We start from the raw sequence: 22772 nt of genomic DNA, 5'->3' as shown, positions 1-22772 counted from the left end.
TGGCTCAGTCGGGGCGGCGCGACCACTCGGAAGGTTGTTCGGGGGTCTCTTCCGGTCTTGTCCGCCGAAGCCCGTGTTCCTTACCTGTGGGGCTATCTTACGTAGCTCTGCCACCGGACGGCGCGCCTGGTGAGAGGTGTCTTACCGAGGCCTGCTCGGTGGCGTCCGGTCACACTCGCTGGCATAATGAGGTGGTGCACAGGGGCAATCATCATTACGGCGAGGGGAGGCAGCTTCTGCGGACGCCCTCTCCTGCTGTGTCGCGGGGTTCGCGCGAGCGGCGTTGTCCCCTTGTCAGGGAGTCTTGCTGGCTTAGCCCTTACCGCAAGATAAGGACGGCTAGCGTCTCGGGTCTTGCACGGAGCCTGTCTTGGCCATGCCTGTCAGGAGGCGCGGTGCCCTTGCGCTGGAGCGCACGTCCCGGGTCACCGGCATGGCTCTGACCCGGGGTGTTAGGTCGTGGGGCCGCCACGTGTCCCGGGAGGTCGGGCTCCCGGACCCGTTGGCTTAGCAACGAAGGCAGCTCCCCGCGCGGGTTAGTGGGCCGTCCCGTTCTTGGCCCAATAGATTTGCTGGACCTTCTTTTACATGAGTCGGCCTCGCTAGGGTCCCAAATTTGTATCCCCGTCAAGATATTAACACCCAGGGTGTTACACTACGTGCCAACGCATTATATAGTGCTGCCTTGCCCTGTTCTTGCATATCTTGTTCTGATGCTGTGCAAGGGAACGGGGGAGCACGGTGTGCACGTGGGAGAGTGTGCTTTGGCCTTTCGGAAGTTGAGGGCGGGTTTAGTTCCCAAAAATTTTCACCCAAAAATTTTCACCTCTCCTTTAAACACATGTATGAAGCACTAAATGTAATTAAATAACAAAACTAATTACACAGTTTGGATGTACATGACGAGACGAATCTTTTAAGCCTAATTAGTGCATGATTAGCCATAAGTGCTACAGTAACCCACATGTGCTAATGACGCAGTCAAAGGCCTCAAAAGATTCGTCTCGTGGTTTCCAAGTGAGTTCTGAAATTAATTTTTTAATTAGTGTCCGAAAAATCCTCCCGACATCTGATCAAAGTGCTGATTTGACCTCCAAAAATTTTTGCCGGGGAAACTAAACGCGCCCTGACACTCGAACGGCACTGCAGATGTCAGTGCAGTGGCGATTGTGCAGACTGCATCGGGGGAGCCGGTGATAATGATGAGGTTTGTCTGATCAATTGATCAGATAAACCTCATACATGCTGTATTTAGATGCGAAATATTTGCGAAAAGTGAAATTAAAAAATATTGTATCATTTTTTGTTTGTATGTGGTAAATATTGTCTTATTATGGACTAACTAGACTCAAAAGATTCATCTCGCAACGTACATCCAAAGTTGTTTTATTTACCCATATTTAGTGTTCCATACATACGTCATTTGCTATATTTAATATTTCGATGTGTCGGAAAGTTTGAAAATTTTGGAGTAACTCAATACAGCCCCAGATGAGCAGTTGACCCGGGGACACGTCGCGAGCGTGAGCGTGTCGGCTGGTGGAGCCAGATGGCCAGGTGAACGGGGGGTGCATGAATTTCCTACGTGGCTCGCACTCAGGTCGGGCGGCCGGGGGAGGGAGGAATCACAGGAGCGGGTAGGTCTGGCTGGTCTCCGGTGACTCTAGCCTCTTCCAGCCGGTCGGGAAGATTCCATGCCTGCCTTCGGACGGTAGATAAGAATCAGGGAAAGGCGTCTCGGGGACTCGACGACATGGCGAACCGAGCTCTCTTGTGGTACACGACTACACAACTAGGCCTTTTTCGCCCTCTTTGTGTGCAGGTCCAAATGCAACGGTGCCCCAACGTGCCGGTAATTCGAGTAGCCATGTTCGGACATGCACAGGCGTCTGGTACAGTAGACAGTGAGCCAGTGGCGTTCTCTCATTGTAGTAATTTAGTACGAGTACGAGTACTACACAAGGATTAGCATTCTCTTTGGAGAAGCCCCATGGCCGGCAGACACCAGTCTGCTGCCACAAACAAAAACACCCTGCGAGTGTGAACCGAAATTAGCAGAGCCCCCAGCCCCCAGGATTAACCGCACCACCGCCTCCCCTGCCCCCGGCGCGCGCGCACCCGACCCCGACGCCCCGCCCGCCGCGATCGCCGGCGGGCCGCCGCCGTCCCCCCCGGCAGCAATGCCTCTCCCCCCGCCGCCGGCCGCCGGCAGCAGGGGGCGGTGCGTGCTCAGCTTCGCCGCGGCGCGGGACCGCTGCTTCAGCCGCCGCTTCCTCAGGGCGGGGCTCCGCCCGCTCGCCATCCCGCTCCCCGCGGGGCTCGACCCGGCCCAAGCCGCCACCACCGTCCACATCTGGGTGCCGTCCAGGCCGCCGCGGAACCCGCTGCTCCTCCTCCACGGCTTCGGCGCCTCCGCTACCTGGCAGTGGGCGCCCTACCTCCGCCCGCTCATCGCCGCCGGCTTCGACCCCATCGTGCCCGACCTCGTCTTCTTCGGCGGCTCCTGCACCCGCCTCCCCGATCGCTCCGACGCCTTCCAGGCGTCCACGATCAAGGCGGCGATGGACGCCATCGGGGTCCCCAGGTTCGGGCTGGTCGGCGTCAGCTACGGCGGCTTCGTGGGCTACCGGATGGCGGCCATGTTCCCGGAGGCGGTCGAGAGGGTGGCCTTGATCTGCGCCGGGGTGTGCCTCGAGGAGAAGGACCTGGCGGAGGGGCTGTTCCCGGTGGCCGGGGTCGGGGAGGCAGCGGCGCTGCTCGTGCCGCGGCGGCCGGAGGAGGTGCGCCGGCTCGTCAGGCTCACCTTCGTGCGCCCGCCGCTCATCATGCCGTCCTGCTTCCTCTGGGACTACATCAAGGTTAGTTACTCTGTTTGAGCCTAGTTTCATTCTTCAGTGTTCAGTGTTTTTTTAGTCGAATTTGAATACTACACGACGGTCGGACATCTGCTGGGATTACAAAATCGCACTAGAGGGAATATTTAGGCACCTCTAGATGAGATAATGTTGTGTTTCGTGTGCTGTGGGATGGTAACTGGCTACCTTCGTTGAATCGTAGTAACTAGTTTCTCACTTGCAGCGTACTACATTGCTAGGCTTTGCTGATCTTAATCACCTGAAGACTGAAGTCATGAAACAGTTGCTTGCAGCACATTGAACCAATATACGTAGCCGCTTAGCAGAGCAGAGTACGTATTAAAAAAACTCACCAGATATATTGTGCCCATTCTTCCCCCGATAGAGAATTGCTCTGGTGTACTACTGAGAATTCCCAAAAAAATTTAAGATTCCCCATCATATCGAATTTTTGAACACATGCATGAAACATTAATTGTAGTTTAAAAGAATAACCAGTTGCACAGTTTAGATGGAAATATTGAGATGAATCTTTTGAACCTAATTAGTACATGATTGAACACTAATTACCAAATAAAAAATTTCACGAACTAAACACGCCTTGAAGCACGTGGCCAATCCTGGTCACACGTAGATTATGCCGCCGGCAAAGCGTCACAACACTTACACGTGTCACTAGCTTGCAAGCAGATCATCGCTTTGCCTTTGTCTCCATTCTCTTTTTTGCTTATGTTATTTGCTTCTGAGGAAAACAGAGGCATGGCCTCATGGGCACCAGCCATTTGCACGTGCAGGGCCCATGGTGGGTTTGTGAGTGGTGGCAACACACCCAATGTAATACGAGTGCTTCAGTAACTTTGTCTTTGCTTTGTTCCCGGGATCAATACTGAAATACACACTCTTAGTAGTATTATAAGTGACATTCTTTGAGCTTCCCTAAGTCACAAATCATTCATGACATCAAGCTTCAATTGCCACATTTACCGCTAAAGAAATGCTTTACCAGATATCTCATTAGGGATTTTAAATATGTTGAAGTCAATGCTTGAAGCTTCACTTTTATCTGAACTTCAGTTTTTTTTTTTTTTTTGTAGTCCCAAAGTATACCCAGAAAATAGTTCTTTTACTTGCAACTGGAGGCTGTTTCCATTTCCATAGACTAGAAAAGCTCATTTCCATGACGACGCCTCATAATTTTTAAACAAAGCTACCTTCTTTATGTAAAGACTCTTCAAAGCTACCTGCCACTTCCCTTTTGATCCAGTACTTTCACGACTACCTACCTGAAACTTGAGCCATCCTTCTGACAGTGGCTGGCTGCTGAGGGTTGAACATTTTTCAGCGAACTGGTTGCCATATGTAAGCGTACACAATAAGGTATTAAAGCAGGGATGTGCTGTTCAAACGCTTATTGTCATCTGAAAACAATATAACCGACGGATTTCAACCAATGTCAACACCTCTACACCCCCAAAAGCTATACACCATGCATCCATATTACCCCGCTTTTGTGGGAAGGAATTATTTTGAGTTTCCATGCTAGTCCAATGAATCCAAAGTATATGGATGCATACCTCTGCAGCTCTACTACATCCTAAGCCAATGTCATCAATCCACCCTTGTTTATGAAAAGTCAAAATAGAATTATCTGAAGATCTAGCCAACATTTCTGAGATCCAAATGGTTGAAGATTGAAAAATGAAATATTTGGTAACATCATATTTACAAAGCTTTAGTCATCATGGAGATTTGTTGTTCTCTTCGCCATATGTGAGCAGTCCTCTTCTAACATATATTCTTTTTGCATATTATCTTAATAAGGGGGGAAATTCCTTGTCCGTCTGTAAAATAAACAGCAATGTTTCGATTCACCTATGACCCCTAATGACTAGAGTTAGCTTCTAAGTGTGGCCATGTTTTACTATACCAGGTGATGGGCTCGGTCCATAACCAGGAGAAGACTGAGCTGCTATACGCTTTGATTAACGGGAGACAACTCTCGACTCTTCCAAAACTGACTCAGGTAGCTAGTTTCTCTGTAAAATCTTGCTTCTTAAAGCTAAATGCCAGCATGTTTTATACCGTCGTACTAGAGAAAGTACTACTAACTGCTTGTGAGTTGTGATAGTGTATTTCATGAACTTATGCTATCAACTAGACAACTGGTATGACACTAAGAAGGAACAGATGATTTGCAGCCTTCTGTACTGATATAGTTTTCTCAATTCAATCTAATGCAGCCGACGCTTATAATCTGGGGGGAGCAAGATCGAGTGTTCCCAATGGAGCTGGCTCACAGATTGAACCGGTTCGTTGATGCTATACCTTTGAGATTCTTTTAGTCGACATGAAGTTTATTACTTCACCAACACCCCCATGAAAATTGTTACTATATTGCTGATTACCTGACACAATTGACAGGCATCTAGATGGGAATTCTCGATTGGTTGTCATAAAAGACGCTGGGCACGCAGTTAATCTTGAGAAGCCCAAGGAGGTGTGCAAGAACATCATCGAGTTTTTCAAAGAGCCGGCCGCTGAAGCTGCAAACGGGGACGACAAGGTCCGGAAAACTTTGCATCGATCTCTAAGACCAATTTCTGACTAGCTCAATCCCTCGACAGTTGTATGGCATTCTCGGAACACACTCGCTCACAAGCGAACACATTCTCCATCCCGTATGTTGGCACGGTTCCTGCGGCGTATCTTGTAACCTTCTGTTGATTCATCTCGCAGGTATAGATAGCTTCACCGGCCAATGGCGGACAGGTCGTCGCTTGCATCTGCAGATCCGCTAGCTTGTGGCACGCAAACCAGGATGGATAGATAGATGTGTGTCATGCATGCTCTCCGCCATTGTTTGTTGTGGTGCTAGATTCAACGCAGTAGCCATTCACAAGCATGTAACGGAAAACACTGGAAACCAAAGTGCCAGTGAAATCCCTATGGTATCGCCTGTTCTCGCGTCGCATATGCCACTGCTTGTCCATGGGAAAATCGCTATTGAGCATTTGAGACTGATGCGCACGTCGCAGCAGGCAAGTGTTGATTGTAGGCGATCCCTGTGAACAAACGCTGACTGTTCCACCGGCCAAGGTCCCACATAGAAAGAGCGTCAAGGAAGACGGAAAAAAATCCCTGTGAACAAACGCTGACTGTTCCACCGGCCAAGGTCCCACATAGAAAGAGCGACAAGGAAGACGGAAAAAAAAAAGATGTGGGGTGAGAGAGGCTCGAACTCTCGACCTCAGGATCACTCACGATTAGCTATGAGACCTACGCGCTAGCCAACTGCGCCACCACCCCTTTGTGGCCATGGGTTTATATATATGTATTTAACATATATTTATCTTGTAGCACATTGGCCCTGAACTGTAAACATCCTCCCACTTGCCGCTCATTGCTTCAAGGATCAATGGCCGATTTTGTGTATAACGAACACTTGGATCGTGGCCAATTTCCTTTCATACCAGTTTCTGTTGGAGTTGGTGGAAAGCAAGGTGAAAGATGGTTACAACTTCGTGGAGGTGGGAGGGAGCAAGTTTTCATGCTTACGGAAGCCGGTAGCAGCCACACGGCGCACTTGATGACGCTGGCTTACTTCTGCCGAAGCAGAATTGAGGCATGCTATTAAAATTTGGGAACATGGTTCGTTGTTGCGGTGATTAATCAAAGTTGCAAACATCAGGTTTCTGCGTCTGTTTTACATTACTACATCAATCTATCATCCTCCGGCAATCCGTCCATTACAGCAGCACACGCCCGGATTCATCATCACTTGGCGGCTGTGGCGCGTGCGACCTCTTGGATGAACCTCTCGAGGTTGCCGCGCGACGACCCGCCCGGCGCGACCGCCGCCCTGGCCTTGTCCTTCCACTCGGCGGCCCTCCGCCTGGCCGCCGCGCCCCTCCCCTCGGCGCCCATCAGCTCCCTCACAGCCGCCTCCACCTCGCCGCGCGCCGCCTCGCGCGGCATCTCCATCCCCACCCCCTACTCCTCGCACGCGTACCGGCAGTTGGTCACCTACTCCGAGAAGAAGGGCCAGCACAGCAGCGGCACCCCGGCGCGGAGGCTCTCCAGCGTCGAGTTCCACCCGCAGTGGCTCAGGAACCCGCCCGTCGCCGGGTGCTCCAGCACGGCCTCCTGGTCGCACCACCCCACCGTGAGCCCGCGCCCGGACACAGCCTCCGCGAACCCCTCCGGCAGCGCCCACCCGCCGGCGCCGGCGTCGCGCACCATGTCCGGGCGGACCACCCACAGGAACGGGCACCCCGCGGCGGCGAGCCCCCACGCGAACTCGTCCATCTGCTCGCCCGTCACCACCGTGATGCTCCCGAAGTTGACGTACACCACGGAGCCCTCGGCGTGGCCGTCCAGCCACGCCGCGCACCGGTCGTCACCCCGCCATAGGCTGGACGTGAGCGAGGGCAGGTACGACGGCGGCGCCACCTCCGGGCCGAGCGGGCCCACGGTGAAGGTGTTGGGGAGGCGGGCGCGGATGGCGTCGAGCGCCCGGCGCTCGAGGTCGTCGAAGGTGTTGAGGAGGATGCCGTCGGCGGCCGGGGAGTCGAGCTCGCACTGCTTGATGTTGATGGTGAGCATGGTGTCGTCGGGGTCCGTGGTGCGGATGAACGTCGGGAGGTCGCGGAGGCGGGCGCTCGGCAGCATGCCGGCGATCCAGTCCACCGGGGTGTCCAGGTACCCGTTGCTGAAGCAGCTCTCGTCTGCGCGCATGTGAAGTAGTTATAGTGCATATATATTATGCTAAAGCTATTTATTTGTCAAAGTTTGATCGGATTTTTGTGAAAGAGTCACGTATTTTATGACTCAAGGTTTAGCAAAACATTAGTAGTACATATATATATTATGCTTCATGCACAATCCATTTTATTTGTTCAACCACGTCACATGTTGACTGACTAATACTGGGATGTGTATCCTGTAAACGAGGATGCATGCGCGTGCGTGATGATATATGATATTGGACCATAGCGTCAAATCTATGACAAAAACCCTAAAGAAGTAACTAATGTATGACATCTATGACAAAAAATCGTAGAGTTACAATCACATCACATCTTAAAGAAGTAACTCATCTCCAATTATATTGGTCTGATTTGATCTAACCTGATGTCCTGATCTGCTCGTGTCAATTAGCTGACATCCCAATGGGACACCCTTACCCCCTTGGCTAGCGCAGCCGGCTTTTTCTTTGATGTTATCTTATCTCCTACATCTTTTGATTTGTTCTGTGTGGAATATATATAAATAATAGCATGTTATTATCTCCTTGTGCGTGTACACATGGAGCTGAAAGAGATGGACTATCGCAGGTCCACCGATCACTATCGCAGACAATATATATATTCTTCTACTGCATTTCCCCTCTAACTTTGTGCTCATCTATCTACAAGTATCTGGTCCATGCAATTCTCCATGTGATTCTTGAATCATATATTTAAATTTGGTAACTTTATTTTCTGTAAAAATTTCTCATGGAGCATTTATATATATGCGTTCAGCTCAGTAGTTATATTCAAAATTCACGTTCATCTTTGCGATGTGCATCCGCTTATTGTAGTGCAGTCGATCGAGTGTTTGATCCTAGACTAGAAGAAAAGAGTCGCTACTGTTCAGGATGAATTCAATTAGGAGTTCGTTTCATTTGAAGTTCTAATTTTAGCCCCGCACCCCGAAGCCAGTAGATCAAATTCATAGCTATTATATTTGGTTACCTTTGAAAGGCACGTAGCCTCTCTTGACGAGCTGATCAAAGTTGAGGTACGCAAGGAACCCGCAGCCGCTGGGCGTGAAGAAGAGGTAGGCCGGCAGGCCCATCTCCTTGGCGACGTGCACCACGTACCCCATGGCGCCGTCGGCGACGACGCAGCTGACCGGCGGGACGCCGTCCGTGCGGTTCAGCCGCTCGACGAGCCCCCTGACGGCGGCCGGGCCCGTCCGGCGCGTGGCCTCGCAGAGCGCCCAGATGTCCTGCGTGGCGTCGAGGTCGGAGGGCGGGAGGCCGTCCGGGATGGTCTCGAACCGGAGGCCCTCGTCGCCGGCGTCGAAGGCGCTGGCGCCCCGCGCGCGGAGGCGGCCGTGGTTGTACTCCGTGTGGACGAAGTGACGTGGAAGCCGCGCGCGTGCAGGGCCTTGGCCAGCTTCAGGAACGGGTTCACGTGGCCCTGCGCCGGGTAGGGGATGAGCAGGACGTGCGGTTTCGCCGGCGCCGGCTGCGGCTCCGACGGCGAGTCGGCGACGACGCCATGTCGTTCTCCTCGTCAGGCTGCTTTTGCTCCGGCTGCGTGGTTAGGGAGGATGGGGTAGGCGGACGAATTAAGATATCAGCCGGTCAAGAAGGTCTGCTCTGCCGGATTAAAATTTGTTTTGTTGGATGCATCGCAGGAAGCCCGGACCAAAGCGACCTGGTGTGGAGTGTGGACCAGGGAGTGTGCACGACGAAACTAGCTGCTTTAAAATAAGCTTAAATTATACTGATACAATGAAAAGGGTAAAAACGTATGCTAATTATAAACTAATTAGATTTTATGATAGATTCATCTCTAAATAAAATTTAGGTGTTATGGAATTTATTTTATTAATAGTCTATATTTAAATAAGCCCAAAGCAAACCAAAAACCTTTAAGTACTGTGTTATAGACTTGAGTACTTGGCCTTGTTTGGTTCCTTGTGCGGTTCCTTACGCAAGTCGAGAAAAACATTCCATGCATAAAGTTTTGAATGAAGTCTATTTGTAAAACCTCTTCAGAAATAGGTATAATTTTTCGCGACGAATCCAATGACGATAAATAATCGATGATTGGCTATAGTGATACTACAATAACTATCCTCTAATTACGCGGTCAAAAACCTTATTAGATTCTTCAGAGTTCATAGCATAGGAATTTTGGAGTTGGTTTTGTAAGCTGGTTTAGTTTGACACCATAATTAGCCGTTAAAGTTTTGATTTCTTAGCATTCTAAAAAACCAAACGGGCCAATGTCGTACTATGTTCAGTTGTTATTCGTGTCAGTGTCATACTGTGGGAACTTTTTCATTTTTATATTTAAAAAAATCAAAATTTTAAAAATATATGGCGAATAGGGAAATTTTCAAAAATGGGTGCCTGTCGCCCATCCAGTGGGCGACAGGACCTAAATGTAAAAAAAATTACATTTAGGTCCTGGCGCCCAGGGCGCATTAAACAGTGAACTTGTAAAAATCGATATAAAATTGTAGAAAAATCGGAAAAATACAAACTCAACTGTTTTGGATTCTATGAAACAAGATCTACAACTTTTGTTATATAAAGTTTTTCATTTGATCAATGTATCTTTCTCTATTTTAAATACCAATTTAATGCACTTTTATTTAAATCTTAAGATCCATCCTTTGGATGCATGTCATATTTGACGAGAGTGTTGAATATGGTGAGCATAGGCTTGTAAAAAATTGGTAGGCCCAGAAAAAATTTCTAGAATAAGTTTTTAAATTAGATCTTGCAATATGTCTAGTTTAAATGGGTTATTTATCCTTGCTGATATACTGAGTATTAGAAGCTATAACTTTTACAGTACCATTATTTTATTTCCTAAGAGCTATAAAAAAAGTTTGGTAAATTTTAGATAAGTATAATTAGACCAAATGAATTATTTCAATTTTTCTAGGTACAAGAACTATTTTTCTTGATTTATATACATTGATCAAATGAAAAACTTTATGTAACAAAAGTTGTAGATCTTGTTTCATAAAATCCAGAACAGTTGAGTTTGTATTTTTCAGATTTTTTTACGATTTTATATCGATTTTACAAGTTCACTGTTTAATGCTCCCTAAGCGCCAGGACCTAAATGTAAATTTTTTTTACACTTAGGTCTTGTCGTCCACTGGATGGTGCCTGTCGCCCATTAGTGGGGTGACAGGCACCCATTTTTAAAAATTTCTCTATTCGTCATATATTTTTGAATTTTTTTTAAATATAAAAATGAAAAAGGTCCTGTGTCGCTGAAGCCCTCGGAGGCCGTAGGGCCGTACCACTAACCGGCCCACCTGGAAGGCTGGAAGGAAGCCTGGAACCAGGACAGGACAGACACAGTCCATAAACATCCTAGCCCAGTCCAGTGGCAACCCCACTCGTTGTCGTCGTCGTCGTAGGCTTGTAGCATTAGGCAGCCCACCGCGCCCCGTGAACTCTCTCTCTCATGCCTAGCCACAGCCACAGCCGACGTGATTCGCATGGCACTAAAAAACTCAGCGGTGGCCACGAGCCCACGACGCCGTCTCGTGCTGTGCGTGGAACAAGCCTATGCACGTTGTGCATTCGGCTCGTTGTTCCACGGCACCGTGCACATATCTGATAATATGGTAAAATTATAAAATAACGAGTTAGTCTACATCTGTACAATTAGATTTATATTAATCTATATTTAATATATTTAATATTTTTAATTGGTATCTGAATATCTTATATAATAGGGACCAAAATTTAGTCGGGATGATCAAATATGCCCCTTCTATGTCACAGCCTGAGTCCTGAGGAGAGGAGAGTCCCTGCAACTAGGGATGGCAATAGGTACAAAATATCTGTGTACCCACGAATACCAAACTTGATTGGAGCGGATGCTGGTTTAAATTTTGTGCCTGTGGGCATAGGCGCGGGTACAATTCTAAACCCAATGGTTATTTTCTAACAGGTTTGAAAAATTGATATCCGAATTCGCAAACCTGCAAACATTAACTTTTGTGATGTATCATGTGTGAGACTAGTTCATATTTGCTTAGATTTACTTTTTTCCTCAAATAAATGGTGTTGACATGTTGCTTGTTGTCTATAATTTATTAGTGCTAAAATATAAAGGTGCATTCATCGATATATTAATATTCACATGCTACTAAAATGTGTTTGTGTGCTTAATTTTCTAAAGCTTGCGTGTATACGGATGTGCCAGCGGGTGTGCTGGTATCCGCAAATAGCATGTACGGATGTCGTTTTCTACTTGTTGTGGGTTGCTAATACAGATGCATGTACGGATTTTAGCACGTGGGTACGAATTCACGAGGTTAATATCTACATGAATTTTACCCATTGCCATCTTTGCCTGCAACGGCAGCCCGCGAGGAAACAGGCGACCGATCGATGGCTCTGTCGCTTTCTTTCTCGCTTGACCTCGTGTGAAATATTGTGGTGGGAGCAGGGTTAATTTTCCCGACCGGTCCGGTCAAACCGCACCCTCCGGTAGCGGTTTATCGGACCGGTTTGACCGGAAACCGGTTATTCAAATCCGAATTCAAAAGCGCCCGTGCAACCGGTTCCGACAGGTATACCGACCGGTTAGACCGGTTTACCGGTCCGGTCTGACCGGTAACCGGTGTTTTAACAATAAATTTCGACGGTTTAAAAGTGATTCTCCGGTGTGAAATTAAAGGAAATTTTGGCATGACCGATGTACATATTAATGTAAATGACCACACCAAAGCAACAATTTATAATCATGCATACAAATATAATAGTAATAAGCGTGCATACAAATACCGAGTCATAAGCGTGCATACACTTATACACATCAATAAAAGTTCAACGTAGGAATGAGAAGACCCCCATTTGGGACGCGGTTTGGTATTCCGCGGTGGACATCACAGCGATACCTCGCACTCTAAGCAGCTCAGCCTTGTAGTGTTGCCAAGTTTGGCCCGTCCACGCCGATGTTGTCTCCCATTCCTGAACTAACATAGTGTAAAAATGAGGGTTTTTCCATTTGTACACCCATCTCGTCGGTGGCTGCATGCTGATGTCAGGTATGGGGTACAGGAACATAAGCTCAAAGGTGTCATTCCAATGAAAGAAAACTTACCCCACTTCTGTGTCTCCCTGACCGCGCTGACAAAGTATGGACTGTCAGCCTGTCTTCTAGGTACTCCTGCAATATGAAAAAACTTTGACCAAGCTTTACCAATAGCTTCCTTTGCATTCTTACCCTTCTGCGTCCAGGATCCTATATCAATCCTTGGTTGCGTCATTCCTCTTCTCCCACCGGCTGCAAAGTTATAGTCCTCCACCACAGGACTCTCCCTCTGCGAAGTGGCCCTTCGAAACATCCTCTGCATAGCATTCCCCCTCGTCGAATCACTACCCCCTCCACGCTCGTATGCACCTCCTCTCTGTTCCACCCCCCCATCGGAACTCTGCTTCCGCTCTCGATAGATCTATGGCACGCTGCATCTGAGCCTCCTCATCTTCTTCATCACCGGGATAGTTTCCCTCCGCCGCAGACTTCTCCCGTCTCAACCTCTCTCGAGCCCGGTCAGCAATTGCCTTATTTGCCCTATCAATATCACGCTGAAAGAACTCCCGCACATCAGGTGGCACATTCCTGCAATGGACCACCTCCGCCCCGCGCCTAGCCAAATGTTGTTTCAATATAGTCGCACCATCTTCTCCTTTTTGCGTACGACAATAGTTGCATCACCGTCCGGGATAAAGATTTTCACCATGTTCCCATACAACATCTCTATCTCTGCCTGCCATTGTCTATCTGCATAAATGGACAACAAAAACATATCAATCACATAAATAAAATCATAAATCCTACACCTAAATCTTACCTAAAATCTAAAACATATCATCCATACACCTAATTCTTACCTAAATCCTAAAACAAATCATCTAATATTCAAAATCATACACCTAACAAATCATTCTATTAAAAAAATTAGAGTTCATACCTTCTCTCCCGGTCGCACCGGCGCTACCGGCCGGCTGGCGGCTTTCAGGCTGCGGGCGCCGGTCGCCAACTGGGGGCGGCGGACAGGGAGCGGGGTGGGAGTCGCGCGACCCCCCAGCTATGTCTAGAACTGCTATGAAGCTCGCCAGCGCGGTGAGCCTTAATGGGCCGGCCCATTTTTTTTCTTTTTTTATTTAACTTCAAATCCCCGCAAACTATACTAAATGAACGAATTTTTGAGAAAAATTGACACCATTAGATTCGTCGCACCTTGAAGTATTTTTAGGAATTTTTCATTTTTTTGAAATCAAATTTGAATTTTGAATTTGGGCCGGTTGAGTACCGGCTGAAACCGTAACCGGTCCGGACCGGTTTGACCGAAATCGGTCAAAGACCGGTTCCCACCGGTTTCGTTAACCCTGGGTGGGAGCCGGGGCCTGGGTGCGGACGTGCGGTAGGTGGCGAAACGGAGCCCCGGATCGGCAAAGCTTTACAACGGCATATTCCAGCGGTGGAGAGTGGAGACCACATTTTCTTCAAAAAAAGAGTTAAATACACCAGTAGCCCTTAAACTTTTCTTGAGGTGCCACTTAGGTCCACGATCTTGGAAAATCGAAATCTGGCACCTTTAAGTTGTCATTTAGGGCCGATTTAGTCCATAACCCCCCCCCCCCGGAGCGTTTTTGCCAACGTGGACTAGCCACCGTGGATCTGACTGTGTTTTGGCGGGATTCTTGCCACCAGTTAAGGTTGTATGTTTTGCATTTAGGTCCCTCCTGAGTTGATAAAAGGGAAAAGGGGTCATCTGGTTCCCAGGCAGTCTGTTCTCTCTCTCTCTCTCTCCCGTTCCCCACCAGCGCCCCTGTTCAGGTCGACGCCATGAGAGGCGATTCAAGCGCCTCCGCTTTAGATCCACAAGGTGCAGAGGGTCTTCCGCTAATTTGGCACACGGATTGCAAGTCGAGGCAGGTAGTGCAGCGCGTGTCGCAGAAGCCATGGAGCGCCGGCCAAGTGTTTTACTGCTGCCCCAAATACAAGGTGAGTTAGGGTTCGATTGAATCGGGTTGTACTAGTGCCCCAAGTACTAATTGGGTCGTTTTTTGTAGCGAGATGGTACTGGTTGTCCATTTTGGCATTGGGAAGATGACTATGCTGATCTATTGGCGGGCAAGAGGGCCGGCATTGAGGCAGGCAAAGGGACTCTGGTTGGAGGCCATGAAGAAAACAAGAGCAATGCAGGCAGATCAATGGTGCAAGGGGAAGTTAGCTTGAGTGGGAGAACTATGGTGGAAGGGGAACTCGGCATGAGTGGTGCTGTTGGAATGATGAACAGAGAATATGAAATTGTAGCCATGTGTAAAGAAATAGTTAGTTTGGTGAAGGCAATTACCCTAGTTTCAGTGTGCATCATGTTTGTACTTATGCTGAATCTCATTGTTCAGCTTATAAAATGATGATGTATGCTATGCTATGAATGTTATCAGTAATGGAATGGAATGAAATTGAGGTCTGGTATGAATATTATCAGTAATGGAATGAAATTGAGGCATAAAGGCATTGCATTGAAGCACTGATTAATTAGCATTCCATCAGAAAATGTTTTGCTGCATCATTCCAACAGAATTTGTAGTGCTGCATCTATGCACTAACTTTGTCCTATCTTCCATGATGAAAGTTCAGGAAGAAGCAAAAGATATCGTTTTTTGTCAGGTAACAGAGACCTTTACAAAAGGAGCAGTATGTTTGCTGCTGTACAATAGCAAAAGCATGAAACCATCACTAGCTAAAGCATGAAACCATCACTGGAGAACTTCAGGCCTTCTTCTTTGCAGGAGCTTTATTTGCCTTCTTAGATGGTTTCATAGCCTTCTTTCCCTTCTTGGTTGCAGTGGTAGGTGGCACTGGCCTAGAGGATGGTTTGTTGGTGTAGCGAAAATGGCCTCTCATGCCATATTTCAATATAATGTTTTGGCGATTGATGACACACGCAACACTTGAACTAATGTGTTTGCTTAGATGATATACTCAGGCTTTTAGGTTCAAGTGATGACAAAGAGAAGAGAGGCGAAGCTAGGCCCGAAGGGCCGCCCCTACGGGGGTTCCGCTACCCGGTTAGCGGACGGGGGTCGAGGGGGAGCCGCCCCTCGCGGGTCTCAGGGCAGCGCCCTGAAACCTAAAAGAAATCAAGTCACCGGTTGAACCGACGCCAAGCAAATTACACACGTCGGTGCATTGACTTGAGCACGTCTGGGAAGTTTTAGTATCACCGGTTAAACCGACGTAAGGCAAAATGTACTCATCGGTGCAATGACAGAGATGGCCTGCGGGCTAGGGTTTGGCACCGGATGAACCGACGATAGGAAGTTTGAATACGTCGGTGCAATGGCAGAAGCAGACCAAGAAAAATGCATACATCGGATGAACCGATGATGCACCGGTTAATGGCGTCGGTGCAGTTGTCCAGAGAGTTTGTTTTTCAAGGATCAGAGGACAGTTGCACTCACCGGTTAAACCGACGCTAATATTACATACACCGGTCGATTGCGTCGGTTGATTGCCCGTACACGTAACGGCTAGTTTTCAGTGGGCAGTTTAGTATCACCGGTTAAACCGACGATGACAACTTGGGGAGCATCGGATTAACCGGTGTTAAGCACATTTCTGGCAGCTTTTCTCCAACGGCTATATTTGCTTGTGCTGCCTATATATACCCCCAAGGCCGCATCATTTGAGTGTGCTGGAGTTCAAAGAAGTATACTAGAGCTAAAGATCATCTCCAACCACCATAGAGCTTCATTGTACATCATATAGGCTTAAGCACACTTGTGAGAGTGCTTAGTGCTTGTAATAGGGATTAGTTCTTGCGAGAGCTCCCTTGAGAGAAGTCTTGCTGCGGCAAGCAACTTGTGATCCGTCGTGTGACCCTCCGTCTTGGTGTGGAGTGGCAACGACACTTTGTGCGGGGGAAGAGGAGGCCCCCTCCTTGGTGGAGAAGCTCCGTAGTGGATTTCGGCCGGGTGACCGAGAGAGACGGTGGCGGTGCACGAGACTCGGTGTCTTGTGGGCACTTGCCTTTGCTTGCCGGCATCGCCATTGGTGGCGTAGTGCAAGACGGTGATCGGAAGAGCCTCGGTGTCCCGTGGACGTAGGCGTTTATGCCGAACCACGTTACATGACCGTGTCTACTCGGGAGTTTGCATCCCTCTTGCACTTATCTCTTTACTTACCGCATTACGTTTCCGCACTTACTCTACCTTGCATACCTTTACTTTCCTAGTTAGTTTGATTAGGATTAGCTAGGTTGCAAGTCTTTTTAGGGGTTAGTAGAGAGTAGCATAGATAAACCTTAGTCATAACTAGCATGCGTAGGACGTGTTAGGTTTATCTTTTGCAAGTAGTTTGAGCCCTAGGTTAAAAAGCGATTAGCGACCCTATTCACCCCCTCCCCCTCTAGGGTCGGACACCCCGGTGATCCTTACAGTTGGACATGATGAATGTTGGATTTGGTAATCTCCTAGCCTGCAGCTCCCTTGTTCTGAGTTGAGAAGACTGAAAAAATCAGTTAGTAATATGGTTATGGTTTAGCTCTGCATGGAAACATAATAATTTGGCACACTAGTTACCTCTGCATCCAACTGGGACATCATAGTGTCTGTCATTTGAGACAAAAGTGGCTGACTTTCTTCTTCCAAATCCATGGAAACCTGACTTGTCAGTTGTTCATCTTCATATTCTTCTTATGGTGGCTGACTTTGATTTCTCTGTGCAACTAGCTTGGGCCGACTGCCAGCCTTTCTCATGGAGCACCCTCCCCTGTTATGCCCCTGGTCTCCACAATAAGAACAAGTGATTATTGTACCATGCTTGGACATCTTTGGTCCATACTTGCCTTCTACCTCTTGAGGCTGCTTCCTTCTATTTTTGGCTGGCCTGCCAACCTTCTTTTCATACACAGGAGGGAGAATGTCAGGTCCACCCACTCTCTGCCACATGCTCTTATCATTGGTAGGCCATATGGTAGGACCATAGGCAATGAGAAATCTTTTAGAGGAATAGCACTCATTTACTACTTCTTCTGGATGTATTCTTTCATGTCTCAAGCAACTGATTGTATGAGAGCAAGGAATACCAGTGAGGTCCCACCTTCTGCAGTCACACTGTTTGTTTACAATGTCCACTGTGTACTGCCTGTCCAAGACTTGAACCTGAAATATGCCCATTCCAGCTGGTTGTGCATAGCATGTATTTGCCCATTCTGTGTTCTTGAGTAGCTTCCTCTTAATCTTTGGACATATAGGTCACTCCCACAAATCACCCACCTCCTGTTCCTTCTTGTAATATCTAGTCATCAGTTGAGTCTTGATTTGCTCTAACATACTCAGGACTGGCATTTCCCTAGCATCTAGTGTGTACTTGTTGAAAACCTCACATCTATTGTTTAACAAGATGTCACACTTACAGTAGGTGCTAAAGAATGCTCTTACCCAAGTATTTGGAGGCATCTTTTCAAGCCACTCAAATGCCTTTTGATCCAGCACTTTCATCTTGTCCATATTCTCATTCCACCTGACCACTGTGGTAGATCTAGCACATGCCCATAGCTAATTCTTCAAATTTTCACCTTTGAAATGTTGCTGAAAATTTGAGTACAAGTGCCTCACATAGAACCTGTGCTCAGATTCTGGAAACACTTGCCCCACTGCTGGAATTAATCCCTACATGAAGGAGAACACATGTCAAAATCCAGAAATATTATTGATCATAAACTACACAATTGCAAGAATAAAGGTTCAGTTTTGGACCTTTTGTTTGTCTGTCATGATCCATGGATAAGTGTTTTCAATCCCAAGATCATCTTTGAGGGTCTGCAAGAACCACTTCCATGAGGACAGGGACTCAACCTCCACAACAGCAAAAGCAATGGGATAAATACAGTCATTTGGATCTATCCCAACAGCAGTAAGCATGATCCCTCCATACTTTGTCTTCAAGTGGCATCCATCCAGACATATCAATAGCCTACAGCCAGCTAAAAACCCCCTCTCATTCCTGGTAAAGCTGATATCCACCCTGTGCTTCAAGTTGTATTCAGTCACAGCCTTCCTTAGCATCTGAACTGAATCAAAAATCATGCCAACCTTGAATACAGGATTCTCCAAGTCTGCATCCCTAAATGACTTGAACTTCTTGCTCACTTGATCTTCACCATCTGAATCTGGCAAATAGAGATCATCTTCATCACTTGACACATCATCTCCAGTTGACATCTTTTTCTTAAGTTTCCTAGCTGAAGTACTTTCACCCTTGCCTATTTTCTTGCCCCTTGCAGCTCCCTGATCAATAACATCTTCATCAACATTCTCCACAAATAAGTCATCATCCTGATCCTCAAGGTCATAATCACTGTCAACAAAGTCTGAGTCACTGTCACTTTCCATTTCCTCATCTCTTGTTACCACTGAAGGACCTGCTGCTGTTGTGCCAGCTGCTGTGCCAACCTTAGGCACATTTGAGTAAAATGCAGGCAGCTTCTCTGCCCTGGCATTTTGTACCTTTGATGGGCTCATAACCTTAGGCAGTTCTGCTATTGGGTTTGTAACAATGTCCTCCCAGTTAATGCCACTGATGTTGTCATCATGATCAAAGAACACAACAAAGTTGCTAACCTTGCTAATCACTGAAATCATAAGTCGTGCCTCATTGTCTGATGCAATCAAACTAAGGCCATCTGACAAATCTGTCCCAGGTAGCAACCAGTATATCTTCAGAGAATATGATGCCTGATACCCTAGTTCCCCAACAAAATCACCCAACCATAGAGCATACCATGTCTCTCCCTCACAGTGATCAAACCAGTTAACTTTGCCATCAACATAAGCCCTATTGCAACCTTGACCAACAAAGAAACCACCATGGTGCACCTCTATAGTGAACTTGTCACTATCATCACCTACATTGCAAGACCATAATTCAATTTTGCCCTAATCCAAAAAACAGTCCAAGAATCTAAACCCTAGCCGAAAAAAAAACCGAAATTTGCGCACCCAGGACCTACAAAATCCACACCTAAACCTGCGACTACCACTAATTCCATGGATTGGGAGTTGGATGGACTCATCGTAGATAGGTGGCGGTTCCCCTGCTCGACGCAAGGTGGGTGCCATCGCAGCCTTTCACTGCAATCGCTGCTGCGACCCGCTCAGGCAAGATGGCCCTCGACCCTTCTCCTTCACTGCATCCGCGACCTGCTCCTCCGATTGCCGTCGCCGGTCGCCACCCAGCCGTCGCCGCCGCTTCACCTTCGGCAGCGACGAACTCGAAGAGGGCAGAGGGAAAAAGAAAGACATTGGGGGGAACTGAGGGGGGTACCTGCTAATATCCATGGGCCACCAGTCCTGAAAAGAGTGGCCCGTGCCTAGTCAGATCCACGGTGGCCAGTCCACGTCGGCAAAAACGCTCCCGCGGGGGGTTACGGACTAAATCGGCCCTAAATGACAACTTAAATGTGCCAGATTTCGATTTTCCAAGATCGTGGACCTAAATGGCACATCAAGACAAGTTTAAGGGTCACTGGTGTATTTAACTAAAATAAAAAAAAGAGTGGAGACCACATGCATCTCCTCCGCATCTTTCAGAGAGGAGTGGTGGAGCAGGAGCGTGGCATCTGGATCTGTTTTTTTTTTAACGTACATTTGGATCTGGTCAGGTCACGCACTGACGGTTCAAACGTGCTGGCCAGCCCAGGTCTTAGAAATCACCAAGCAGCCTCGCTTTTTTTTATTATTATTGCGAGGGAAAAGAGATCTTTATCGATTAACAAGTGTCAGAGTTACAAGCATGAACCAGCAGTAAAAGCTCAATACAGGAATACCAGCTAGGAACACGGCCGAGCTACTGGCACGCCTAGCATGTTGTGCAAGTTCATGAGCGATCTTGTTTTGATATCTTCACCTGACCAAGCTTCCGTATCAATCCTGAACAATCGCCGATCTGCAACCCTGATGTAGTAGCGTCCGTCCATGGCATAGATGACGCCGTGAATCTGCCGCAGTTTACCGGCAGGGTACCGTGCCGGGACTGGAGTTGAAGCCAAGCGTGACTCTCCCGCGGGCTGCGGCGAGGAGAAGCCGTCACCAGAGGGAGGAAACGTATCGAGCCAGTCACCGCGTGGTCGGCACCTGCTTATTTTGCTCGGCGCAGGGGGGCGATCCCGTGTGGATCTGCTGGTCTGAATCCTCTCGATATGCTTGGAGGCACCAGAATCGCCGTCTCGGCGTCAGAATGGTTAGCTTTAGCTAGCTGCATCGCCACCGTGCTTGGCCTTGGCCAGCACATGTTATCAATTTTGTTAGAAAAAGGATATAAAGGGAGAGACGAGGAAGCAAAGTTTCCGTCCTTTTCTTTTTTTGAGAGAGTATAATAATCTTGAAGTGGCCGGTGCTAGTGCTAATACTTTTGTTAGGTGAGGACAGATGAAGATTATACAGCCTGTCCGTCATTATTTCCGATCACGCTTGGTGGTCCAACTTCGGCTTATTAGGTGGCGTGGCAATCACTTTACTAACAACCACCTTTTCTTGGCTTGTTATTAGTTTATTAAGATTAAGTAACATTCTTGTCTCCAAGCCAAGGGCAAGTGTGTAAATTAGTTTAGGATCTGTAGGCTTGTTCCAAAACCTTCTTCTCAACCAGTAACAAAGCATATGGCAGTCAAACTGCTTCTACTTTCCTACTATTCACCACCGTATGCCGTCGCAGGGTCCACCGAGCAGTGACGACATCGCTATCGTTGATCAGCAAGTGCCGAGCAAAGTGAGCATATTTCTGGTCCCGATCGCAACACATGGGTGTATCTTAGTGATGTGCGCATGGACGTCCCTCTTGATTTTCACAGGTTTTTTCCCCATCTCTTGCGAGGCATTTTCTGATGAACTTCGATGCAGCATCTCCGGTACCGTCCATGCCGTTTCGTCAGAAAATGACACCCAAATTCCTCGCAAAAAAACAAAAGCAAAAGAAAACGACACACAAAGTCTCACAATGTTTCAGGTTGCGCGCAGCTAGGAGACAGTTGGTCGCACAAGGCTGACCCGTGTTTTTTTTTCTGGCCCATAATTAGTATGTGGCCCATATAAGATATCAGTACACGCCGACGTGGACATGCAAATAAAGATTCAAAGGAAAAATTCACAACTTTTGATCAAATGTTCAAATAACATTTTGATTGTAGTATTGTGTTCGTTACAATATGGTCTTCAAAACTACTTCACATTACTACATTTTGATAATCTTTTTCTCGGAACATTTTTTATGAATGTGGAATAATGTGTTCTCGAAGGAAGAACAATCGTTCAGCCTTTACAATAAGATTGTTCCAGAGAAATAAATATTATCCAAATATGTTCAAGTATGATTTTATTTTAAAATTCTTGTAAGAGACAGAATCGTGTGATTGCATTTTGACTTCAATATTTGTGTTAAAAGATATTGCTTTTTATATTGAAAATAATTTTTTCCTATCTTTCTTGGGCTCCATATCGAATTAACAACTTGTTTAAAAATTAGGGAGGGGATGCATATCCCGACCGCGACCCAACTGTGCCAACTCATGAGCAACAAAAATTACAAGCTCGTCTTATTTTATATTGAGTTAAATACACCAGCGGCCCTCGAACTTGTCTCCAGGTGCCACTTAGGTCCACGAACTCGCAAAATCGAAATCTTGCACCCTGAATTTGTTAAGTTATGCCACTTAGGTCCATACCCCTTGATATGGCGCCACGTGGCATGAATATATGCAAAAAAACTCCTCCAAAGTTGCTATCTTCTACATTCACCCCCTCCCCCTCCCATTCTATCTCTTTCTCTCCCCCCACGCCTCCCCTGCTTCCTCCGTCAGTGCGCCGCCGCCTTGGAGCTCGCCGCTGGCCACGCCCTCCAGCACCGAAGCCCACCCGGCGTGCGTCACGAAGGCGCCCACGGACGCGTGGCGCAGCACGGCCACCTGCGGCGCCCAGGGGACCACGCCTCTCTGCCGCAGCCACCACCTCCGCCGCCGGTCGTGACCCCGGTCTCAAGCTCCCCGGCACAGAGCCGGTCCCGCAGCCCCTGTCCTCCGCGCGCGGGGCGGCCGTGGCGCGCGCAGCGAGCGCGGCAGCCGCAGCGGGCATGGCGGGCGAGGCCGCCGCCGTTGCGG

The 22772-nt window shown here is 47.8% G+C and overlaps 1 protein-coding gene, 1 non-coding gene and 1 pseudogene across 2 annotated transcripts; 1 reads left to right on the top strand and 2 right to left on the bottom strand.

Annotated features, from left to right (window-relative positions):
• The first annotated feature begins 2008 nt into the window (after positions 1-2008).
• LOC120661880 (uncharacterized hydrolase YugF-like) lies at positions 2009-5833 on the top strand. The gene is made up of 5 exons (XM_039940872.1): positions 2009-2858; positions 4786-4878; positions 5096-5163; positions 5277-5418; positions 5592-5833. The coding sequence occupies exons 1-5, from the start codon at positions 2181-2183 to the stop codon at positions 5595-5597; spliced, it is 987 nt and encodes a 328-aa protein (XP_039796806.1). The 5' UTR covers positions 2009-2180; the 3' UTR covers positions 5598-5833.
• A 240-nt stretch (positions 5834-6073) lies between these two features.
• On the bottom strand, positions 6074-6161 carry TRNAM-CAU. The gene is given in 2 exon segments: positions 6074-6109; positions 6124-6161. It is a non-coding gene; the product is annotated as a tRNA-Met (tRNA).
• Positions 6162-6485: 324 nt separating this feature from the next.
• LOC120662933 lies at positions 6486-9136 on the bottom strand (annotated as a pseudogene).
• Between the last annotated feature and the right edge of the window lie 13636 nt (positions 9137-22772).

This window comes from Panicum virgatum, chromosome 2N (assembly GCF_016808335.1).
Source record: "Panicum virgatum strain AP13 chromosome 2N, P.virgatum_v5, whole genome shotgun sequence".
Lineage (NCBI taxonomy): Eukaryota > Viridiplantae > Streptophyta > Magnoliopsida > Poales > Poaceae > Panicum > Panicum virgatum.
This window is presented reverse-complemented; position numbering and strand designations above follow the sequence as displayed.